Source organism: Oncorhynchus clarkii, chromosome 7 (assembly GCF_045791955.1).
Source record: "Oncorhynchus clarkii lewisi isolate Uvic-CL-2024 chromosome 7, UVic_Ocla_1.0, whole genome shotgun sequence".
Lineage (NCBI taxonomy): Eukaryota > Metazoa > Chordata > Actinopteri > Salmoniformes > Salmonidae > Oncorhynchus > Oncorhynchus clarkii.
In genome coordinates this window covers 79,452,943-79,476,233 of record NC_092153.1, presented here as the reverse complement: position 1 = coordinate 79,476,233, position 23,291 = coordinate 79,452,943, and the positions used below count along the sequence as shown (strand labels likewise).

General features: G+C 43.0%; 2 protein-coding genes across 7 annotated transcripts in view; both read right to left on the bottom strand.

The window, feature by feature from the left end:
* The window catches only part of LOC139413900 (dedicator of cytokinesis 3), a 418,571-nt gene extending 416,410 nt beyond the window's left edge, over positions 1-2,161 (bottom strand). For all 5 annotated transcript variants that reach the window (XR_011634841.1, XR_011634842.1, XM_071161746.1 and 2 more), the window contains exon 1: positions 1,571-2,161. Coding sequence is in view for 3 of the 5 variants with exons in the window: in XM_071161746.1 (XP_071017847.1) it covers positions 1,571-1,607 (37 nt within the window). In the remaining 2 variants the exon portion in view is untranslated. The remainder of the gene's footprint in view (positions 1-1,570) is intronic.
* Positions 2,162-20,135: 17,974 nt separating this feature from the next.
* LOC139413899 (semaphorin-3D-like) overlaps positions 20,136-23,291 on the bottom strand; it is a 145,182-nt gene continuing 142,026 nt past the window's right edge. Inside the window, exon 18 of one of the 2 annotated variants that reach the window (XM_071161742.1) lies at positions 20,136-22,669. In XM_071161742.1, coding sequence (XP_071017843.1) covers positions 22,211-22,669 — 459 coding nt within the window. In that variant the 3' untranslated portion in view covers positions 20,136-22,210. The remainder of the gene's footprint in view (positions 22,670-23,291) is intronic. The other variant, XM_071161743.1, reaches the window with a different exon arrangement.

The following is a 23,291-nucleotide window of genomic DNA, read 5'->3' as shown; positions in this document are numbered from 1 at the left end:
AAGTGGAGATTTTTTCAACAATCATTCTCACGATAGCACATTGGTAATAGACAGTGATAAATATCAGAGCTTGGTTGGCCTTGGTAAAACCATGGATGGAACAGTGAAGGGATAGCTGTAGATAGATCAACACTCCAGTAGGAGGTGCTGTAGATAGAGCAACTCTCCACTAGGAGGTGCTGTAGATAGATCAACACTCCAGTAGGAGGTGCTGTAGATAGAACAACACTCCAGTAGGAGGTGCTGTAAATAGATCAACTCTCCAGTAGGAGGTGCTGTAAATAGATCAACTCTCCAGTAGGAGGTGCTGTAGATAGATCAACTATCCAGTAGGAGGTGCTGTAGATAGATCAACTCTCCAGTAGGAGGTGCTGTAGATAGATCAACTCTCCAGTAGAAGGTGCTGTAGATAGATCAACTCTCCAGTAGAAGGTGCTGTAGATAGATCAACTCTCCAGTAGAAGGTGCTGTAGATAGATCAACTCTCCAGTAGGAGGTGCTGTAGATAGATCAACTCTCCAGTAGAAGGTGCTGTAGATAGATCAACTCTCCAGTAGAAGGAGCTGTAGATAGATCAACTCCCCAGTAGGAGGTGCTGTAGATAGATCAACTCTCCAGTAGGAGGTGCTGTAGATAGATCAACTCTCCAGTAGGAGGTGCTGTAGATAGATCAAATCCCCAGTAGGAGGTGCTGTAGATAGATCAACTCCCCAGTAGGAGGTGCTGTAGATAGATCAACTCCCCAGTAGGAGGTGCTGTAGATAGATCAACTCTCCAGTAGAAGGTGCTGTAGATAGATCAACTCTCCAGTAGGAGGTGCTGCCCAGCCTGTTGTTGTTGTTTTTCTTCTTCATATAATGGGTATTATGTTTAAAGATCTGACGTCAAAGGTACAAAATTCAACATATTTTATACAAGGTTTGTTTATGTTAAACATTGGTTACCAAGGTGGCATAATCCTGTGGGTGAAATCTTACCCTCAAAACAACAGTTTAAGTTTATGACTTTTTTCATATGCAATGTATTTTTCCACATAGATTCCACGTCACAATACGTGGACAAAAGTTATTTGATTCGATAACGTTGATTTAACCAGTTTGTGCCCAGTTTGATCTCCCCTATCCATTGAGCTGGACATCACACCTGTTGTGGTGGGCTGTGTTTTCTTGTCGCCCTCTATTGGAGATGAACCAGTAGTTTTGATTACGTGACATACAGATCATTAAAACAATGACATCACGAAGTCCAACATGCCCAACTTGTGCGTTGTTAATTAAAAACGGAATAGCCTTGTGCAATGTCGAAAGGCTTCTATAGATGCGAGATAACGTGATGGGTTTGGATTGGAAAAAGGTGCAGAAATGTCAACGTGTTTGGAGCTCCCATCACCAATAGCTTACATAGGTTGCATATATATATATATATTCCAGTATTGAACCGCCCGTCATTTCTTGAGAATAAGGGGAATGACAGTCTCATTGAATATATATATATATATATATATATATATATATAGGCCTGAATAAAGCCTATTTTTAACAATAAAACAAACTGAATTGAATCAACTCACCAACTCCGATTTTCTCCTCTTCCGTCGGGGTCCACATGATCCTGGTGAAATTCCCGGTAAATCAAGCCCGGTTCTGCCGTTATCATGGAAAAAGGGACCACGAAAAGTTGTTTAAACCGCTCAGATCCACGGAAAAATATCACTGCAAATAAAAGAAAACCAAAGTGGAATGTGCGTTCATATTTCGACTCTCAAACGAAGCATTTTCTCTTCCGGTCCTTAGTGCATCTTCTTGCTGTCTGTCATACAACAACGTTCACTCAGTCTATCGCAATCACTGCTCGGTTATTATCCTATTCGTAGCCTGAGCCCTGGCTGAGGCTGCCTCGTCACTTCTGGTTGATCCCTTCTACCAACTCTATCAATGCAGCCGCAGCATCTCGCACCGTCCACTGCCAGAAGCCAGAATGGAGAAAGCTGTTATTTATTTATTTCGACCAGCGCACAGCACAGCAGTCTCGTCTTCTGTCTGAATACCGCTGTCTGTCAGTCACAAACTCGTTTTTGAGTCGGATGAATTCATAAAACAAGCTTTTAAAATGATCATATGCGCTATGGAATAGCAAATCGACCATTTCAAGACCCCCGAGAGTGAATGTCGCAACAGCACGGAGAGAGCGAGAGAGAGAGAGATGTCCAGTTGTTTACGATGAAACTGGAGAGTGTGTGAACGGGATACTCAAATAGCATGCAGTCACCGCTGCGCCATCTTTAGGCTCTCCAAGTGCTAGCACATGACGCAAATGGCCAAATAGTCTGTCTATCCTTCGATGGGACACAGATGGGACAGAGAGACAGTTGTTTGGTTTGGGATGTGTTATATCAGGTTATTTTTGGCAGTTTTTCTCTCTCTCTCTCTCTCTGGTGGTGTGTCTCTGTGTGTGTGTCTCTCTCTCGCTCTCTGTGTGTGTGTGTGTGTGTGTGTGTGTGTGTGTAAAAGAGATTGAGGTGTCAGCTAATGCTCCCCAAGGTGACTTCTTTACAAATTAGTCCCTATCTCTTCTTAGACTCACCCCCCTTCTCTTCACACACACACACACACACACACACACACACACACACACACACACACACACACACACACACACACACACACACACACACACACACACAGCGACATTCACAATTAAACAAAGACAAGTATCATCATTGGTCAGTGTAGGGATTTGATTTGTGTTTATAAGGAGTTGATCATCGGTCAGTGTAGGGATTTGATTTGTGTTTATAAGGAGTTGATCATCAGACAGTGTAGGGATTTGATTTGTGTTTATAAGGAGTTGATCATCAGACAGTGTAGGGATTTGATTTGTGTTTATAAGGACTTGATCATCAGTCAGTGTAGGGATTTGATTTGTGTTTATAAGGAGTTGATCATCAGTCAGTGTAGGGATTTGATTTGTGTTTATAAGGAGTTGATCATCAGACAGTGTAGGGATTTGATTTGTGTTTATAAGGAGTTGATCATCAGTCAGTGTAGGGATTTGATTTGTGTTTATAAGGAGTTGATTATCAGTCAGTGTAGGGATTTGATTTGTGTTTATAAGGAGTTGATCATCGGTCAGTGTAGGGATTTGATTTGTGTTTATAAGGAGTTGATCATCAGTCAGTGTAGGGATTTGATTTGTGTTTATAAGGAGTTGATCATCAGTCAGTGTAGGGATTTGATTTGTGTTTATAAGGAGTTGATCATCAGTCAGTGTAGGGATTTGATTTGTGTTTATAAGGAATTGATCATCAGTCAGTGTAGGGATTTGATTTGTGTTTATAAGGAGTTGACGGCATCCTAGATCAACTCTTATTTCATTGGATATTCATAATGATTGGGTTGCTCGTCTGGACTGCCAGGGAAAGGAGTGCACAAGTACATGAGGTAACTATGGTGATCCAAAGGAGTACACAAGGTAACCATGGTCATCCAAAGGAGTACACCAGTATATGAGGTAACCATGGTGATCCAAAGGAGTACACCAGTACATGAAGTAACCATGGTGATCCAAAGGAGTACACAAGTACATGAGGTAACCATGGTGATCCAAAGGAGTACACAAGTACATGAGGTAACCATGGTGATCCAAAGGAGTACACAAGTACATGAGGTAACCATGGTGATCCAAAGGGTACCTGATGCACCACAAAGGGTTGTTACTGATCAGGCTGTTTTGTGTAATAGTGTAGACTTCTGTTTTTTTTACTTCATTTAAGACACTTCACGACAATCTCAGACAACATGACATTTGTAAGTTGTTATAAGCATGTATGTCTTATAATAAGGTATTTCCTATTGTCAGATAGTAGGATGACTGTCAGTTGAGGGACAAGCATTTCTTACGAGTGACGTCGTCTGTCAGAAGACATTTACTATATAAATGCCTTTATAACAGACCACTTGCTCCCAAATCGACTTACAGTCACGGGTACAAAATGTTAAGAAATGTTATGGTCCCGTGAAACAAACCCACTATCCTGGCATTGCAAGCAGTATGCTCTACCAACTGAGCTAGAGAGGACCACTGAGCTAGAGAGGACCACTGAGCTACAGAGGACCACTGAGCTACAGAGGACCACTAAACTACAGAGGACCACTGAGCTACAGAGGACCACTGAGCTAGAGAGGACCACTGAGTTGCAGAGGACCACTGAGCTTACAGAGGACCACTGAGCTACAGAGGACCACTGAGTTACAGAGGACCACTGAGCTACAGAGGACCACTGAGTTACAGAGGACCATGATAATAAGACTGAGCTACAGAGGACCATGATAATAAGGCTGAGTTACAGAGGACCATGATAATAAGGCTGAGTTACAGAGGACCATGATAATAAGGTTGAGCTACAGAAGACCATGATAATAAGGCTGAGCTACAGAGGACCATGATAATAAGGCTGAGTTACAGAGGACCATGATAATAAGACTGAGCTACAGAGGACCATGATAATAAGGCTGAGCTACAGAGGACCATGATAATAAGGCTGAGCTACAGAGGACCATGATAATAAGGCTGAGTTACAGAGGACCATGATAATAAGACTGAGCTACAGAGGACAATGATAATAAGACTGAGCTACAGAGGACCATGATAATTAGGCTGAGTTACAGAGGACCATGATAATAAGGCTGAGCTACAGAGGACCATGATAATAAGGCTGAGTTACAGAGGACCATGATAATAAGGCTGAGCTACAGAGGACCATGATAATAAGGCTGAGTTACAGAGGACCATGATAATAAGGCTGAGTTACAGAGGACCATGATAATAAGGCTGAGCTACAGAGGACCATGATAATAAGGCTGAGTTACAGAGGACCATGATAATAAGGCTGAGTTACAGAGGACCATGATAATAAGGCTGAGCTACAGAGGACCATGATAATAAGGCTGAGCTACAGAGGACCATGATAATAAGGCTGAGTTAAAGAGGACCATGATAATAAGGCTGAGCTACAGAGGACCATGATAATAAGGCTGAGTTACAGAGGACCATGATAATAAGGCTGAGCTACAGAGGACCATGATAATAAGGCTGAGCTACAGAGGACCATGATAATAAGGCTGAGTTACAGAGGACCATGATAATAAGGCTGAGTTACAGAGGACCATGATAATAAGGCTACAGAGGACCATAATAATAAGGCTGAGTTACAGAGGACCATGATAATAAGGCTGAGTTACAGAGGACCATGATAATAAGGCTGAGTTACAGAGGACCATGATAATAAGGCTGAGTTACAGAGGACCATGATAATAAGGCTGAGCTACAGAGGACCATATTAATAAGGCTGAGTTACAGACGACCTTATAATAAGGCTGAGTTACAGAGGACCATGATTATTTAGGCTGAGTTACAGAGGACCATGATAATAAGGCTGAGCTACAGAGGACCATGATAATAAGGCTGAGCTACACAGGACCATGATAATAAGGCTGAGCTACAGAGGACCGTGATAATAAGGCTGAGCTACAGAGGACCATGATAATAAGGCTGAGCTACAGAGGACCATGATAAAAAGGCTGAGTTACAGAGGACCATGATAATAAGGCTGAGCTACAGAGGACCATGATAATAAGGCTGAGTTACAGAGGACCATGATAATAAGGCTGAGTTACAGAGGACCATGATAATAAGGCTGAGTTACAGAGGACCATGATAATAAGGCTGAGTTACAGAGGACCATGATAATAAGGCTGAGCTACAGAGGACCATGATAATACGGCTGAGTTACAGAGGACCATGATAATAAGGCTGAGTTACAGAGGACCATGATAATAAGGCTGAGTTACAGAGGACCATGATAATATGGCTGAGTTACAGAGGACCATGATAATAAGGCTGAGTTACAGAGGACCATGATAATAAGGCTGAGTTACAGAGGACCATGATAATAAGGCTGAGTTACAGAGGACCATGATAATAAGGATGAGCTACAGAGGACCATGATAATAAGGCTGAGTTACAGAGGACCATAATAATAAGGCTGAGTTACAGAGGACCATGATAATAAGGCTGAGTTACAGAGGACCATGATGATAAGGCTGAGTTACAGAGGACCATGATAATAAGGCTGAGTTACAGAGGACCATGATAATAAGGCTGAGCTACAGAGGACCATGATAAAAGGCTGAGTTACAGAGGACCATGATAATAAGGCTGAGTTACAGAGGACCATGATAATAAGGCTGAGTTACAGAGGACCATGATAATAAGGCTGAGTTACAGAGGACCATGATAATAAGGCTGAGCTACAGAGGACCATGATAATAAGGCTGAGTAACAGAGGACCATGATAATAAGGCTGAGCTACAGAGGACCATGATAATAAGGCTGAGCTACAGAGGACCATGATAATAAGGCTGAGCTACAGAGGACCATGATAATAAGGCTGAGTTACAGAGGACCATGATAATAAGGCTGAGTTACAGAGGACCATGATAATAAGGCTGAGTTACAGAGGACCATGATAATAAGGCTGAGCTACAGAGGACCATGATAATAAGGCTGAGTTACAGAGGACCATGATAATAAGGCTGAGCTACAGAGGACCATGATAATAAGGCTGAGTTACAGAGGACCATGATAATAAGGCTGAGTTACAGAGGACCATGATAATAAGGCTGAGTTACAGAGGACCATAATAATAAGGCTGAGTTACAGAGGACCATGATAATAAGGCTGAGTTACAGAGGACCATGATAATAGGGCTGAGTTACAGAGGACCATGATAATAAGGCTGAGCTACAGAGGACCATGATAATAAGGCTGAGTTACAGAGGACCATGATAATAAGGCTGAGTTACAGAGGACCATGATAATAAGGCTGAGCTACAGAGGACCATGATAATAAGGCTGAGCTACAGAGGACCATGATAATAAGGCTGAGTTACAGAGGACCATGATAATAAGGCTGAGTTACAGAGGACCATGATAATAAGGCTGAGTTACAGAGGACCATGATAATAAGGCTGAGCTACAGAGGACCATGATAATAAGGCTGAGTAACAGGGGACCATGATAATAAGGCTGAGCTACAGAGGACCATGATAATAAGGCTGAGCTACAGAGGACCATGATAATAAAGCTGAGTTACAGAGGACCATGATAATAAGGCTAAGTTACAGAGGACCTTATAATAGCCTCAAGTAATGTGTATGTATCAACATTTAGCCTGTATTTTGTCAGGGTCAGTATGAGATAATAACACATTGTAAGGGATTCATAAATGCCCATAACAAGTGTTACAATGCGTTATGACCAACCTTAACAGCATTGCCACTTAGTGAGGAATCCCAACAAAGCGTGATGATGATGGTATCATCTCCATATGGCCTCAGATCTCAGCTACAGATTAGCCTAGTGATGAGACAGGCAGGTTAAAATTAGCAGACTAATCTGAAGGGAGACACTTACACTTACACACGCACGCACACACGCACGCACGCACACGCACGCACGCACGCATGCACACACACACACACACACACACACACACGCACGCACGCACGCACACAAACAAACAAACAATGAGACACAAAGAGTGAGAGAGAGAGAGAGAAAGAGACAGACAGACAGACAGACACACACACACACCCACTGACCTTATGCAGCCCTTGCTGACTCCAGTGGTTGACTTTGATCCTGGTGAAGGGATCCACAGTCAAGGGAGAGGTGAGAAGAGGAGAGGTGAGATGGGGAGAGGTGAGATGGGGAGAGGTGAGATGGGGAGAGATGAGATGGGGAGAGGTGAGATGGGGAGAGATGAGATGGGGAGAGGTGAGATGGGGAGAGGTGAGAAGGGGAGAGGTGAGATGGGGAGAGATGAGATGGGGAGAGGTGAGAAGGGGAGAGGTGAGATGGGTAGAGGTGAGAAGGGGAGAGGTGAGATGGGGAGAGATGAGAAGGGGAGAGGTGAGATGGGGAGAGGTGAGATGGGGAGAGGTGAGATGGGGAGAGGTGAGATGGGGAGAGGTGAGAAGGGGAGAGATGAGATGGGGAGAGATGAGATGGGGAGAGGTGAGATGGGGAGAGGTGAGAAGGGGAGAGGTGAGATGGGGAGAGATGAGATGGGGAGAGGTGAGATGGGGAGAGGTGAGAAGGGGAGAGGTGAGATGGGGAGAGATGAGATGGGGAGAGGATGCGATGGGGAGAGGTGAGAAGGGGAGAGATGAGATGGGGAGAGATGAGATGGGGAGAGGTGAGATGGGGAGAGGTGAGATGGGGAGAGGTGAGAAGGGGAGAGGTGAGATGGGGAGAGATGAGAAGGGGAGAGGTGAGATGGGGAGAGGTGAGATGGGGAGAGGTGAGATGGGGAGAGGTGAGATGGGGAGAGGTGAGAAGGGGAGAGATGAGATGGGGAGAGATGAGATGGGGAGAGGTGAGATGGGGAGAGGTGAGAAGGGGAGAGGTGAGATGGGGAGAGATGAGATGGGGAGAGGTGAGATGGGGAGAGGTGAGAAGGGGAGAGGTGAGATGGGGAGAGATGAGATGGGGAGAGGATGCGATGGGGAGAGGTGAGAAGGGGAGAGATGAGATGGGGAGAGATGAGATGGGGAGAGGTGAGATGGGGAGAGGTGAGATGGGGAGAGGTGAGAAGGGGAGAGGTGAGATGGGGAGAGATGAGATGGGGAGAGGTGAGATGGGGAGAGGTGAGAAGGGGAGAGGTGAGATGGGGAGAGATGAGATGGGGAGAGGATGCGATGGGGAGAGGTGAAAAGGGGAGAGGTGAGATGGGGAGAGATGAGATGGGGAGAGGTGAGATGGGGAGAGGTGAGAAGGGGAGAGGTGAGATGGGGAGAGGTGATAAGGGGAGAGAAGAGAAGGGGAGAGGTGAGAAGGGGAGAGGTGAGATGGGGAGAGATGAGATGGGGAGAGGTGAGAAGGGGAGAGGTGATAAGGGGAAAGGTGAGATGGGGAGAGGTGAGATGGGGAGAGATGAAATGGGGAGAGGTGAGATGGGGAGAGGTGATAAGGGGAGAGGTGAGATGGGGAGAGGTGAGATGGGGAGAGGTGAGATTGGGAGAGGTGAGATTGGGAGAGAAGAGATGGGGAGAGGTGAGATTGGGAGAGGTGAGATTGGGAGAGAAGAGATGGGGAGAGGTGATAAGGGGAGAGGTGAGATGGGGAGAGGTGAGAAGGGGAGAGGTGAGATGGGGAGAGGTGAGATGGGGAGAGATGAGATGGGGAGAGGTGAGATGGGGAGAGGTGAGAAGGGGAGAGGTGATAAGGGGAGAGGTGAGATGGGGAGAGGTGAGATGGGGAGAGATGAGATGGGGAGAGGTGAGATGGGGAGAGGTGATAAGGGGAGAGGTGAGATGGGGAGAGGTGAGATGGGGAGAGGTGAGATTGGGAGAGGTGAGATTGGGAGAGAAGAGATGGGGAGAGGTGAGATGGGGAGAGGTGAGAAGGGGAGAGGTGAGAAGGGGAGAGGTGAGATGGGGAGAGGTGAGATGGGGAGAGATGAGATGGGGAGAGGTGAGATGGGGAGAGGTGAGAAGAGGAGAGGTGATAAGGGGAGAGGTGAGATGGGGAGAAGTGAGAAGGGGAGAGGTGAGATGGGGAGAGGTGAGAAGGGGAGAGGTGAGAAGGGGAGAGGTGAGATGGGGAGAGGTGAGATTGGGAGAGAAGAGAAGGGGTAGCTGAGCGAATTCACGCACACATACATTTCCCTCCTTGGGTAAATTTACCATCATCCATGTAAGAAAGTAAGATGACAATACCACAAATTGTATAAAAAAATATCAATATTTGACAATACTATACAGTGCATTCGGAAAGTATTCAGACCCCTTGACTCTTTTTCACATTTTGTTACATTACAGCCTTATTCTAAAATTGATTAAATTGTTTTTTTTTCTACACACAATACCCCATAACGATGAAGCTAAACAGGTTATTATTTATTTTTGCAAATTTATTACAAGTAGAACACTGAAATAACACATTTAACTGAGTACTTTTTTGAAGCGCCTATGGCAGCGATTACAGCCTCAAGTCTTCTTGGGTATGACACAAAATCAAATCAAATCAAATTTATTTATATAGCCCTTTGTACATCAGCTGATATCTCAAAGTGCTTTAAAGAAACCTAGTCTAAAACCCCAAACAGCAAGCAAAGCAGATGTAGAAGCACGATGGCTAGGAAAATCTCTCTTGAAAGGCCCAAACCTGGGAAGAAACCTAGAGAGGAACCAGTCTGTGAGGGGTGGCCAGTCCTCTTCTTGCTGTGCCGGGTGGAGATTATAACAGAACATGGCCAAGATATTCAAATGTTCATAAATGACCAGCATGGTCAAATAATAATAATCACAGTAGTTGTCGAAGGTTGCAACAGGTCAGCACCTCAGGAGTAAATGTCAGTTGGCTATTCATAGCCGATCATTAAGAGTATCTCTACCGCTCCTGCTCTCTCTAGAGAGGTGAAAACAGCAGGTCTGGGACAGGTAGCACGTCCGGTGAACAGGTCAGGATCCCATAGCTGCAGGCAGAACAGTTGAAACTGGAGCAGCAGCACGGCCAGGTAGACTGGGGACAGCAAGGAGTCATCATGCCAGGTAGTCCTGAGGCATGGTCCTAGGGCTCAGGTCCTCCAAGAGAAAGAGAGAATTAGAGAGAGCATACTTAAATTAACACAGGACACCGGACAAGACAGGAGAAGTACTCCAGATAACAAACTGACCCTAGCCCCCCCGACACATAAACTACTGCAGCATAAATACTGGAGGCTGAGACAGGAGGGGTCAGGAGACACTGTGGCCCCATCCGATGATACCCCTGGACAGGGCCAAACAGGAAGGATATAACCTCACCCACTTTGCCAAAGCACAGCCCCCACACCACCAGAGGGATACCTTCAACCACCAACTTACCATCCTACTACAAGGTTGGCAAACCTGGATTTGGGGAGTTTCTCCAGTTCTTCTCTGCAGATCCCCTCAAGCTCTGTCAGGTTGGATGGGGAGCGTCGCTAGACAGCAATTTTCAGGTCTCTCCAAATCTTATTTCTCACAGGCTGTCATTTGCCTTTTACTGAGGAATGCCTTCGGTCTGGCCACTCTACCATAAAGGCCCGATTGGTGAGTGCTGAGTGCTGCAGAGATGGATGTCCTTCTGGAAGGTTCTCCCATCTCCACAGAGGAACGTGTAGATACTGTTGAGGTCTACTTCCCTTGTGACTGTTGAGTTCTACTTCCCTTGTTACTATTGAGTTCTACTTTCTTGTCACTGTTGAGTTCTACTTTCTTGTCACTGTTGAGTTCTACTTCCCTTGTGACTGGTGAGTTCTACTTTCTTGTCACTATTGAGTTCTACTTTCTTGTCGCTGTTGAGTTCTACTTTCTTGTCACTGTTGAGTTCTACTTCCCTTGTGACTGTTGAGTTCTACTTTCTTGTCACTATTGAGTTCTACTTTCTTGTCACTGTTGAGTTCTACTTCCCTTGTGACTGTTGAGTTCTACGTCCCTTGTCACTGTTGAGTTCTACTTCCCTTGTGACTGTTTAGTTCTACTTCCCTTGTCACTATTGAGTTCTACTTTCTTGACGCTGTTGAGTTCTACTTCCCTTGTGACTGTTGAGTTCTACTTCCCTTGTGCCTGTCGAGTTCTACTTCCCTTGTCAATGTTGAGTTCTACTTCCCTGCTCTTCCCTTCTCTGCTTTCATTATCACAACAATTCAAACACATCCTGTGAGAAGAATTACAGTATTATACCGTTTAGGGACAAAGGTCAATGGATGTGAAAGTTTGAAATACGCAGCGCATTGTGATGAAATCAACCTGGCATTCCATTCAAGGCCGGTAAAGTTTCTCCTTGTAGACTGAAAGGGAGACGAGGAGAAGCAGTCTTCACTGTATAAATCACAGAATTTATCAGAACATTACATTGTATCTCTGCGGCCTTCGTTGTATTAAATCATACTGAATGGTTTGAATGCTGGCCAATAGTTTGGCCTTGTGTGAGATATGGGAGAGCGACGTCTAGTCCTAGAGAGAGACACCACAGTGCTCAGCGATTGGGTTGTAGCTGGAACACTTCTCACTCCAATGAAACGTGTTACAAAAAGGCTCATAAGACATTATAAAGGCTCATACGACATTATAAAGGCTCATAAGACATTATAAAGGCTCATAAGACATTATAAAGGTTCATACGACATTATAAAGGCTCATAAGACATTATAAAGGCTCATACGACATTATAAAGGCTTGTAAGACATTAAAAAGGCTCATAAGACATTATAAAGGCTCATAAGACATTATAAAGGTTCATACGACATTATAAAGGCTCATAAGACATTATAAAGGCTCATAAGACATTATAAAGGCTCATACGACATTATAAAGGCTCATACATGCTTATAACATGTTAAAACGACAATTTTACAGAATTTGATCTCAATTAAACACAGACACTTCAAAACAAAAGGATACACTTTTTAATTTATTTACTTATTTTTACATAAAATTTATAAAGACCATCTGTACATCATTAGTGGTCCTTTCCAAAAGAATGACACAACTACAGGGTCAGATGTTTTTTTTTAGTCCAACCAATGTTAAATTAAAGTATAGGATTTGGGGTTAGGGAATCGAATCCTAGTTCTGTGCACAAGGGAAAGTTCAGTCATGGATGAGAGGTATTGTGGCAAATATCTGCTGCATTAGAACCTGATTATATTTACCCATATAGAGCCATATATTTACCCATATAGAGCCATATATTTACCCATATAGAGCCATATATTTACCCATATAGAGCCATATATTTACCCATATAGAGCCATATATTTACACATATAGAGCCATATATTTACCCATATAGAGCCATATATTTACCCATATAGAGCCATATATTTACACATATAGAGCCATATATTTACACATATAGAGCCATATATTTACACATATAGAGCCATATATGTACACATATAGAGCCATATATTTACCCATATAGAGCCATATATTTACCCATATAGAGCCATATATTTACCCATATAGAGCCATATATTTACCCATATAGAGCCATACATTTACCCATATAGAGCCATATATTTACCCATATAGAGCCATATATTTACACATATAGAGCCATATATTTACCCATATAGAGCCATATATTTACCCATATAGAGCCATATATTTACACATATAGAGCCATATATTTACACATATAGAGCCATATATTTACACATATAGAGCCATATATGTACACATATAGAGCCATATATTTACCCATATAGAGCCATATATTTACCCATATAGAGCCATATATTTACCCATATAGAGCCATATATTTACCATTATAGAGCCATATATTTACACATATAGAGCCATATATTTACACATATAGAGCCATATATTTACACATATAGAGCCATATATTTACGCATCGAATCAAATTTGATTTGCTACATGCGTCATTAAGCAACAGGCGTAGACTAAACAGGTGAGAAATCAGAGAAAAATCTAAAAATAATAACACAAGGACTAAATACACAACAAGAACTTGTGGTTAGAGCGTTGGACTAGTAACAGGAAGGTTGCAAGTTCAAACCCCCGAGCTGACATGGTACAAATCTGTCGTTCTGCTCCTGAACAGGCAGTTAACCCACTGTTCCTAGGCCGTCATTGAAAATAAGAATTTGTTCTTAACTGACTTGCCTGGTTAAATAAAGGTTAAATTAAATATACACAGGGTTCCAGTACCCGAGTCCATGTGCAGGGGAACAATGTAATTGAGGTAGATATGTACACATACTGTACGTAGGGGTAACGTTACTGGGCAACAGAATAAACAGTAACAGCAGTGTAGGTGATGAGTCAAAAGGGTCAATGCAGATAGTTAAACAGTTAACCAATCGCTACCCGGATAAACTATTTAGGCTTGGGGTTAGAAGCTGTTCAGTGTCCTATTGGTTCCAGACTTGGTGCATTGGTAGCAGAGAGAACAGTCTATGACTTGGGTGAATGGAGTCTTTGCTAGTGTACAATTATGTCCACTTCAGGGCCTGAAACTCCCAGAATTCAATTCACCACGATTGTACATCCGCTAAGGAAAGTCAGCAAAAACCTAGAAACAACATCAATGGAGAAGTCAACATACAGTGCCTTGCGAAAGTATTCAGCCCCCTTGAACTTTGCGACCTTTTGCCACATTTCAGGCTTCAAACATAAAGATATAAAACTGTATATTTTTGTGAAGAATCAACAACAAGTGGGACACAATCATGAAGTGGAACGACATTTATTGGATATTTCAAACTTTTTTAACAAATCAAAAACTGAAAAATTGGGCGTGCAAAATTATTCAGCCCCCTTAAGTTAATACTTTGTAGCGCCACCTTTTGCTGTGATTACAGCTGTAAGTCGCTTGGGGTATGTCTCTATCAGTTTTGCACATCGAGAGACTGAACATTTTTCCCATTCCTCCTTGCAAAACAGCTCGAGCTCAGTGAGGTTGGATGGAGAGCATTTGTGAACAGCAGTTTTCAGTTCTTTCCACAGATTCTCGATTGGATTCAGGTCTGGACTTTGACTTGGCCATTCTAACACCTGGATATGTTTATTTTTGAACCATTCCATTGTAGATTTTGCTTTATGTTTTGGATCATTGTCTTGTTGGAAGACAAATCTCCGTCCCAGTCTCAGGTCTTTTGCAGACTCCATCAGGTTTTCTTCCAGAATGGTCCTGTATTTGGTTCCATCCATCTTCCCATCAATTTTAACCATCTTCCCTGTCCCTGCTGAAGAAAAGCAGGCCCAAACCATGATGCTGCCACCACCATGTTTGACAGTGGGGATGGTGTGTTCAGCTGTGTTGCTTTTACGCCAAACATAACGTTTTGCATTGTTGCCAAAAAGTTCAATTTTGGTTTCATCTGACAAGAGCACCTTCTTCCACATGTTTGGTGTGTCTCCCAGGTGGCTTGTGGCAAACTTTAAACAACACTTTTTATGGATATCTTTAAGAAATGGCTTTCTTCTTGCCACTCTTCCATAAAGGCCAGATTTGTGCAATATACGACTGATTGTTGTCCTATGGACAGAGTCTCCCACCTCAGCTGTAGATCTCTGCAGTTCATCCAGAGTGATCATGGGCCTCTTGGCTGCATCTCTGATAAGTCTTCTCCTTGTATGAGCTGAAAGTTTAGAGGGACGGCCTTGGGATGTTTAAAGCTTGGGAAATCTTTTTGTATCCAAATCCGGCTTTAAACTTCTTCACAACAGTATCTCGGACCTGCCTGGTGTGTTCCTTGTTCTTCATGATGCTCTCTGCGCTTTTAACGGACCTCTGAGACTATAACAGTGCAGGTGCATTTATACGGAGACTTGATTACACACAGGTGGATTGTATTTATCATCATTAGTCATTTACGTCAACATTGGATCATTCAGAGATCCTCACTGAACTTCTGGAGAGAGTTTGTTGCACTGAAAGTAAAGGGGCTGAATAATTTTGCACGCCCAATTTTTCAGTTTTTGATTTGTTAAAAAAGTTTGAAATATCCAATAAATGTCGTTCCACTTCATGATTGTGTCCCACTTGTTGTTGATTCTTCACAAAAAAATACAGTTTTATATCTTTATGTTTGAAGCCTGAAATGTGGCAAAAGGTCGCAAAGTTCAAGGGGGCCGAATACTTTCGCAAGGCACTGTACGTAAGTAAAAACTAATGTAAATAAGTTAGGAATTGTGCTACTAATTCACATGACGGCACAAACACGTCTCGTAAAAAGGAAATATGTTTTTTGTTTGGTTATCTATTGGAAAGTGTAGAAATAAAAAATAGTCCAGCTAGGTAGGCTAACATTAGTTAGATAATTAATTTGCTATCTATCATACAGTAGGCGTATATTCATAAATATATATTCATAATATAAGTAGACATGCACTCATAATTGACAGTAGCACATATAAAGCTCCGTACAAGCTACCGGTGGCTGAAAACACAATCATGGCGGGATGAACGAGTCACGAATTCCTGGGCAAGGACGGTCCATTTAAAAATCATTCCTTCCTCCTTCGCCCTGCAAGTGTCAACTCGTCAGACATCATGACACGTCGTCAGAAGTGTCCACTTCATTTGAGGGCTGAAGGGAGAGGGTGTGTCTTTTAAGTGTTTGGACTGCGGCCATGGACTGACCAGGTGAATTCAGGTGAAAGCTATGATCCCTTATTGATGTCACTTGTTAAATCCACTTCAATCAGTGTAGATGAAGTGGAGGAGACCTGGTTAAAGAAAGATTTTTAAGCCTTGAGACAACTGAGACATGGATTGTGTATGTGTGCCATTCAGAGGATGAATGGGCAAGACAACATATTTAAGTGCCTTCGAACAGGGTCTGGTAGTAGGTGTCAGGCGCACCAGTTTGAGTGAGTCAAGAACTGCAACACTGCTGGGTTTTTCCACACTCAACAGTTTTCTGTGTTTCTCAACAGGGGCGTCACTGTGAAATGCTTCCGACACCTTGTCCAGTCTATGTGAACTGAGGCTGTTCTGAGGACTAAAGGGAGGGTGGTGTTTCTAATGTTTTGTCCATTCAGTGTATATGCTAAATCATATGGCTATGATTTACAAGTACCAATATGTAGCCACGTTGTGTTACAGTGACCCCTAGAGGTACTTAGTGGCCATTGCATCTCGCTACACCAGGATGTGTGTTCACCATTATAACACTAAATATATAGAACACCCTTTTCACACTATTGTGCCAACGCAAATGGTACTGTGTTGGCTTGGATAGTTTCTTTTTGCATTGTCCTGTACAGCACTGTTTCACCGTTGTGTAACCGGGCCAGTACAGTACAGCTGGGCTCTGTTTTACTATGGTGGATGTGTAACTGGGCCAGTACAGTACAGCTGGGCTCTGTATTACTATGGAAGATGTGTAACCGGGCCAGTACAGCTGGTCTCTGTTTTACTATGGTGGATGTGTAACCGGGCCAGTACAGTACAGCTGGGCTCTGTTATACTATGGAAGATGTGTAACTGGGCCAGTACAGCTGGGCTCTGTGGTGTGTAAAGGGTACAAGAGTGAACACAGCACAGGAGCACAGCATACTCATAACATGATGCAGTCAACACCATTCTTGAAAATATGAAGAGTGATACTCAGTGATGTGTTGGATTTTCCCTAAACATAATGCTGTGTATTCAGGACAAACATGTCATTACTTTGCCACATTTGTTGCAGTATAACATCAGTGCCTTATTGCAAACAGGAATATTTTTTATTCTATACTGGCTTCCTTCATTTCACTCTGTCATTTAGGTTAGTATTGTGGATGAAATACAATGCTGTTGATACATCACTTATATCACATCCAGTCACCATTGGCCTCATGGTGAAATCCCTGAATGGTTTCCTTCCTCTCCGGCAACTGATTTAGGAAGAGCACTTGTATCTTTGTAGTGTAACATTACAAATGCACCAATCTCAAAAGGATATTCATTGTTTCAATTCAATGTTCTACCAATAGGTGCTATTTTTTGTGAACCTTAGGAAAGCTCACCTGGTCTTTGTGGTTGAGTCTGTGCTTGAAATTCACTGATCGATTTAGGGACCTATGTGGGATAAGGAGATAGGCGTTTAGTCATTTAATAATCATGGTAAACAGTACTATTGCACACGTTGAGTCCATGTAACTTATTATGTGACTTGTTAAGCATATTTTTGACTCCTGATCTTAATTTAGGCTTGCCATAACAAAAGGGTTGACTACTTATTGACTCAAGACATTTCAGCTTTTTACGTTTTATTAATTTGTAACAATTTTGAAAAACATGATTCCACTTTGACAATATGGTATTGTGTGTAGGCCAATGACAACCAAAACAAAATCTCAATTCAATCAAATTTTACATTCAAGCTGTTACATGCAAAAATGTGGGAAAAGTCATGGGCTGAAGGCTGTGAATACTGTCCGAAGTCACTGTAGATATAATCCTGTAGTGATACTCTTTACCCTCTGTAATATATACGAAACAAAAATATAAACACAACATGTTGGTCCCATGTTTCATGAGCTGAAATAAAAGATAAACATTTATCTCAAATTTGTTTACATCCCTGTTATTGAGCATTTCTAATGTGCCAAGATAATCCATCAACCTGACAGTTGTGGCATATCAAGAAGCTGATTAAACAGCGCAATCATTACATAGGTGCACCTTGTGCTTGGGACAATAAAAGGCCACTCGGAAATGTGCAATTTTGTCACGCAACACAATGCAACAGATGTCTCAAGTTTTGAGGGAGTGTGTAATTGGCATGCTAACTGCAAGAATGTCCACCAGAGCTGTTACCAGACAATTATAGATAAAAAAAATAACAAAATCAAGAAAAATATCATTACATTAGTGTAAAACATGTTTTAATAAATTGTATAAATTGTTAGTCATCACAATATGCACAAGGTCAGTTAGAGGGATAGTGTAGCTTACATTCAATGATGTATATAAACCCTGGATTGCGGATGCTATGCATTGGTCATTGAGAGGCTTTGAAGCCTTCGGGATGCCATATTGGCCTTCCCCAGTAGGAGCAGTCCTCCATAGGATTTTTAAAAAAAGTTTTAAATGTTTTATGTAACCTTTATTAAACTAGACAAGTCAGTTAAGAACAAATTCTTATTTACAATGACTGCCTACGCCGCTTGGAATCGAACCAGGGTCTGTAGTGACACCTCTAGCACTGAGATGTAGTGCCTTACACTGTTGCACCACTCGGGAGCCCAAATGAGTGGAACTCTACAGTATTTCAATTGAATGTTTCAAGGATAAAGACATATTTTTTCATTTTAAGTTTAGCTCACAAAATATAATTTAAAAGTATGCATTAAGGTGTCTGCAATATAATAAATATGTCAAAATTGAATGTAGACGTTTTTAAATGCATTTTTATAGCTTCCAAAATCTATTTTTACAATGGAGAAGGAGTACCAAGATGGATGTGCGGTGGCTTCATTACAATGGAGGAGGAGTAACAAGATGGCTGTGCATTGGCTTCATTACAATGGAGGAGGAGTACCAAGATGGCTGTGCATTGGCTTCATTACAATGGAGGAGGAGAGCCAAGATGGCTGTGCATTGGCTTCATTACAATGGAGGAGGAGTAACAAGATGGCTGTGCTTTGGCTTCATTACAATGGAGGAGGAGTAACAAGATGGCTGTGCATTGGCTTCATTACAATGGAGGAGGAGTAACAAGATGGCTGTGCATTGTCTTCATTACGATGGAGGAGGAGTAACAAGATGGCTGTGCATTGGCTTCATTACGATGGAGGAGGAGAGCCAAGATGGCTGAGCGGTGGCTTCATTACAATGGAGGAGGAGAACCAAGATGGCTGTGCATTGGCTTCATTACAATGGAGGAGGAGAGCCAAGATGGCTGAGCGGTGTCTTCATTACAATGGAGGAGGAGAACCAAGATGGCTGTGCATTGGCTTCATTACAATGGAGGAGGAGAGCCAAGATGGCTGAGCGGTGGCTTCATTTAAATGGAGGAGGAGAGCCAAGATGGCTGTGCATTGGCTTCATTACAATGAAGGAGGAGAGCCAAGGTGGCTGTGCATTGGCTTCATTACAGAGCCCCCTGTGGCTGCCAGCCTTCCAGGGTTTAGATTGGTTACGTTCAGATATTTCTTCAGAATAATGCAGCACATATTCATGTTCCCCTAATCAGTTGGTTCTCTGTGAATGGGTGGCTTTTATACCTTATTGACATACTTTTAGTTATTTAGCTCAACAATGTGTAGACTAACAGTATCTCATGACGAGAATGGTAAATGTGTCCAAATCCAGGAACCAATCTTTCCTTATAAAGATATCAGGCTTACCTCATAAAGCCAAGCATTATGACACGTGCAATTACAATGCATTCTATCCTAATGCATCACCAGACCATTATCTACCGTGATGTGTAAAATAACGAATGTTAAAAAGTGTGCTTCACTGAAAATAGTTCCCAGTATGGATGTATAATATATACTGCTTTGACTCTTATCGTAAGTCTGTGTACAGTACACATACATAGAATAAATAGATTGCATTCTTGCTTAAATAATGACAGCACTGTATAATAAAACACGTGGTCTATCGTCATTTACTTGTGCAGTCTACAAAAACCAACACTAGATGGTGCTAACTGTATGATAAACAACAAGTGACACAGTCCATACAAAGTTGAACATGTCCATATTCACAGTGAGCACAGGATGTTGAAAATACATATTGTTTCTATGTTTAGTGAATCTACTGCACTATGGGTTTGATACCCAGCGGGTCCCATTACAGATACTGAGATCTGTGATGATTACCAGGAGTGAAGTCTAGTGTGAGCCGGACTTCCTTCGTGTGTTTCAGGTTCCCCGCCCTTACTTATTCATCATGATTTTCAACCACAAATGCAAATATATTTTTTTGCTCATAAAGCTGTTTTTCCTCATTCCTCTAAGATGTGAAAAGCAGGTATCTTCACTTCATCTAAAACCATAGAAAAGTTGTGAGTTATTCCACAGATTTTATGTCCAAAGTGTATTAGAGTACAATCTTAGAGGAAAAAAAATGCTATACAGAACCTAAAATGGTTCTTTGGCTATCCATATAGGAAAACCCTTTGTAGAACCCTTTTTGGAACTAGCTAGAACCCTTTTGGGTTCCAGGGTAGAACCCTTTTGGGTTCCATGGTTCCATGTTCTACAAAGGGTTCTCCTATGGGGATAGCCAAAGAACGATTTTAGGTTTTAGATAAGAGTGTACAGTATGAATGTATTACCTGTACGGTTCTATTTCTGAGTTTGGATTAACAAGTGAAAACCAAACACACACAAAAAAAGTATCTAAATGCTTTACATTGAAAGATGTGTTAATAAAAATTATTGTTTTGTGTTTGAAAAAACTAAGTCAAGGTAGATACAGTCCATAACGCAGGTGAGTGACCCTACAATATATTTTCAATGTATATGCTGTACATTGCATTACATACTCTACATACAGCATATTTCAACGCTGTCATGACAATATGGTAAGTGCAAATATGTTAACATGTATTGCTGAGGGGGTCTGAAGACATAGAATGGGACACTGAGGAAGATGGAAGGGACCAACCACATCACACTGTCCACAGCTCTGTCTAACACACTGACTGTACAACCACCACTGTGGTTGTAGTTCTGGGACAATTGTGGTTGGAGTTCTTGGAGACCTGTGGTTGTAGTACTGGGACAACTGTGGTTGTAGTTCTGGGACAACTGTGGTTGTAGTTCTTGGAGACCTGTGGTTGTAGTTCTGGGACAACTGTGGTTGTAGTTCTTGGACAACTGTGGTTGTAGTTCTGGGACAACTGTGGTTGTAGTTCTGGGACAACTGTGGTTGTAGTTCTGGGACAACTGTGGTTGTAGTTCTGAGACAACTGTGGTTGTAGTTCTGAGACAACTGTGGTTGTAGTTCTTGGACAACTGTGGTTGTAGTTCTTGGAGACCTGTGGTTGTAGTTCTGGGACAACTGTGGTTGTAGTTCTGGGACAATTGTGGTTGGAGTTCTTGGAGACCTGTGGTTGTAGTTCTGGGACAACTGTGGTTGTAGTTCTGGGACAACTGTGGTTGTAGTTCTTGGAGACCTGTGGTTGTAGTTCTTGGAGACCTGTGGTTGTAGTTCTTGGAGAACTGTGGTTGTAGTTCTTGGACAGTGTTTTTCCTCTCGACATGTGAGACGGAGAACGGTTCAGCCTGCTTTTTATTCAGTAAACAAACCTACCAGTCCAGAGAACAATAATAGACTTTAACGGGTCAGTCCGGGTACAAAAAGAACCATCACGATCCTGTCTACACAGAATACAGAATACAGGAGGAATATACATCCAGAACATCTATATCAAAATGATACTTCTATGGACAAAAAGGTTAACTGACTGATAATAATATTAAGCATATCTGTTCAAAGCAAAGGGTCTGCTCATGTGCAGCACCACCACTGAGGTCTTGCTGCACACATTCCCTTCATCTCCAGAGCTACATCTACAATAGCCCTCGATCCCCTTTAAAGTGCACTACCTTAGGCTTATGGACCCTGGTCCAAAGCAGTGCACTCTATAGGAACTAGGGTGACATTTCAGACGCAAACCAAAAGTCTCTTGTCCCTCCCCGTCCGTAGGTCATTGTATGATGATGTCCTCAGTGGAGTCGTGCCGTCTCACTCTGGCCTTGCGGTTGTCCACCTGGGTCTGTTTCCACTTGAGCTGACGCAGCTTCTGCTGCCTCTTCTTCTCCCGGTGCCACATCTGCTCACAGTACTCGTCCATGCTCATACTAGCTGCGCCCATCATGTGCAGGTCCTTATAATTCCTGAAGAGCTGGGCGTGGCTCTGGGCGTGGCTCCCAGGACCTCCATGACCCCACCTCAGTCCTGCTCCCCCAGCACCAGGATCAGCTGCCTTGGCCTGGGATGCTGTCATGCTCTGCTGGGGTATGACCTGGAGGTTGTAGCGGGCCAGGACCTGGGAGAAGGAGTGCTCCAGGGTGGTACAGCTGTAGAGGCCAGCGTCCCCTGGCTCCAGCCGCTGCACCAGGAGACCCCGCTTCATGTGGACCATACGATCCTCGCTCTGGAGCATCTGAACGAGGACAGCAGGGCAAGACAAGAAAAGGTTGATTATTAGATGAATATTAGTCAATATTAGCTTCCAGCCAATTGGCGACAGATTTTCATGCGGATATTCTAAACTCTGCAGATAGAAAACATCTACATTTTCCCACCAGTGGTATATTGGTGGTTCTTGCAAACAAAAGTCAATGTGTTTACGACGTAAAGGACATCACAAAAATGTTATTTTCCGCTCAAGTTTTCATGTAACAAATAAACATCTAAAAAGGTTTCCAAGGTTAAATGTGTTTCCATCTCATTTTCCACTCGTACCGATAATTTAGTCACAAAAATCTGTTGCGTTAAATAGTAAATGTGCCTACATTGGTCTTGTCACGTGTGCTCTAGCCAACAGCTCGCAGATAGAGCACGGGTAGGCTCTGCGGATAGGCTGTGCGGGTAGGCTGTGCGGGTAAGCTCTGCGGGTAGGCTGTGCGGGTAAGCTCTGCGGGTAAGCTGTGCAGGTAAGCTCTGTGGGTAGGCTGTGCGGGTAAGCTCTGCGGGTAGGCTGTGCGGGTAGGCTCTGTGGGTAGGCTGTGCGGGTAGGCTCTGCGGGTAGGCTCTGCGGGTAAGCTGTGCGGGAAAGCTCTGCG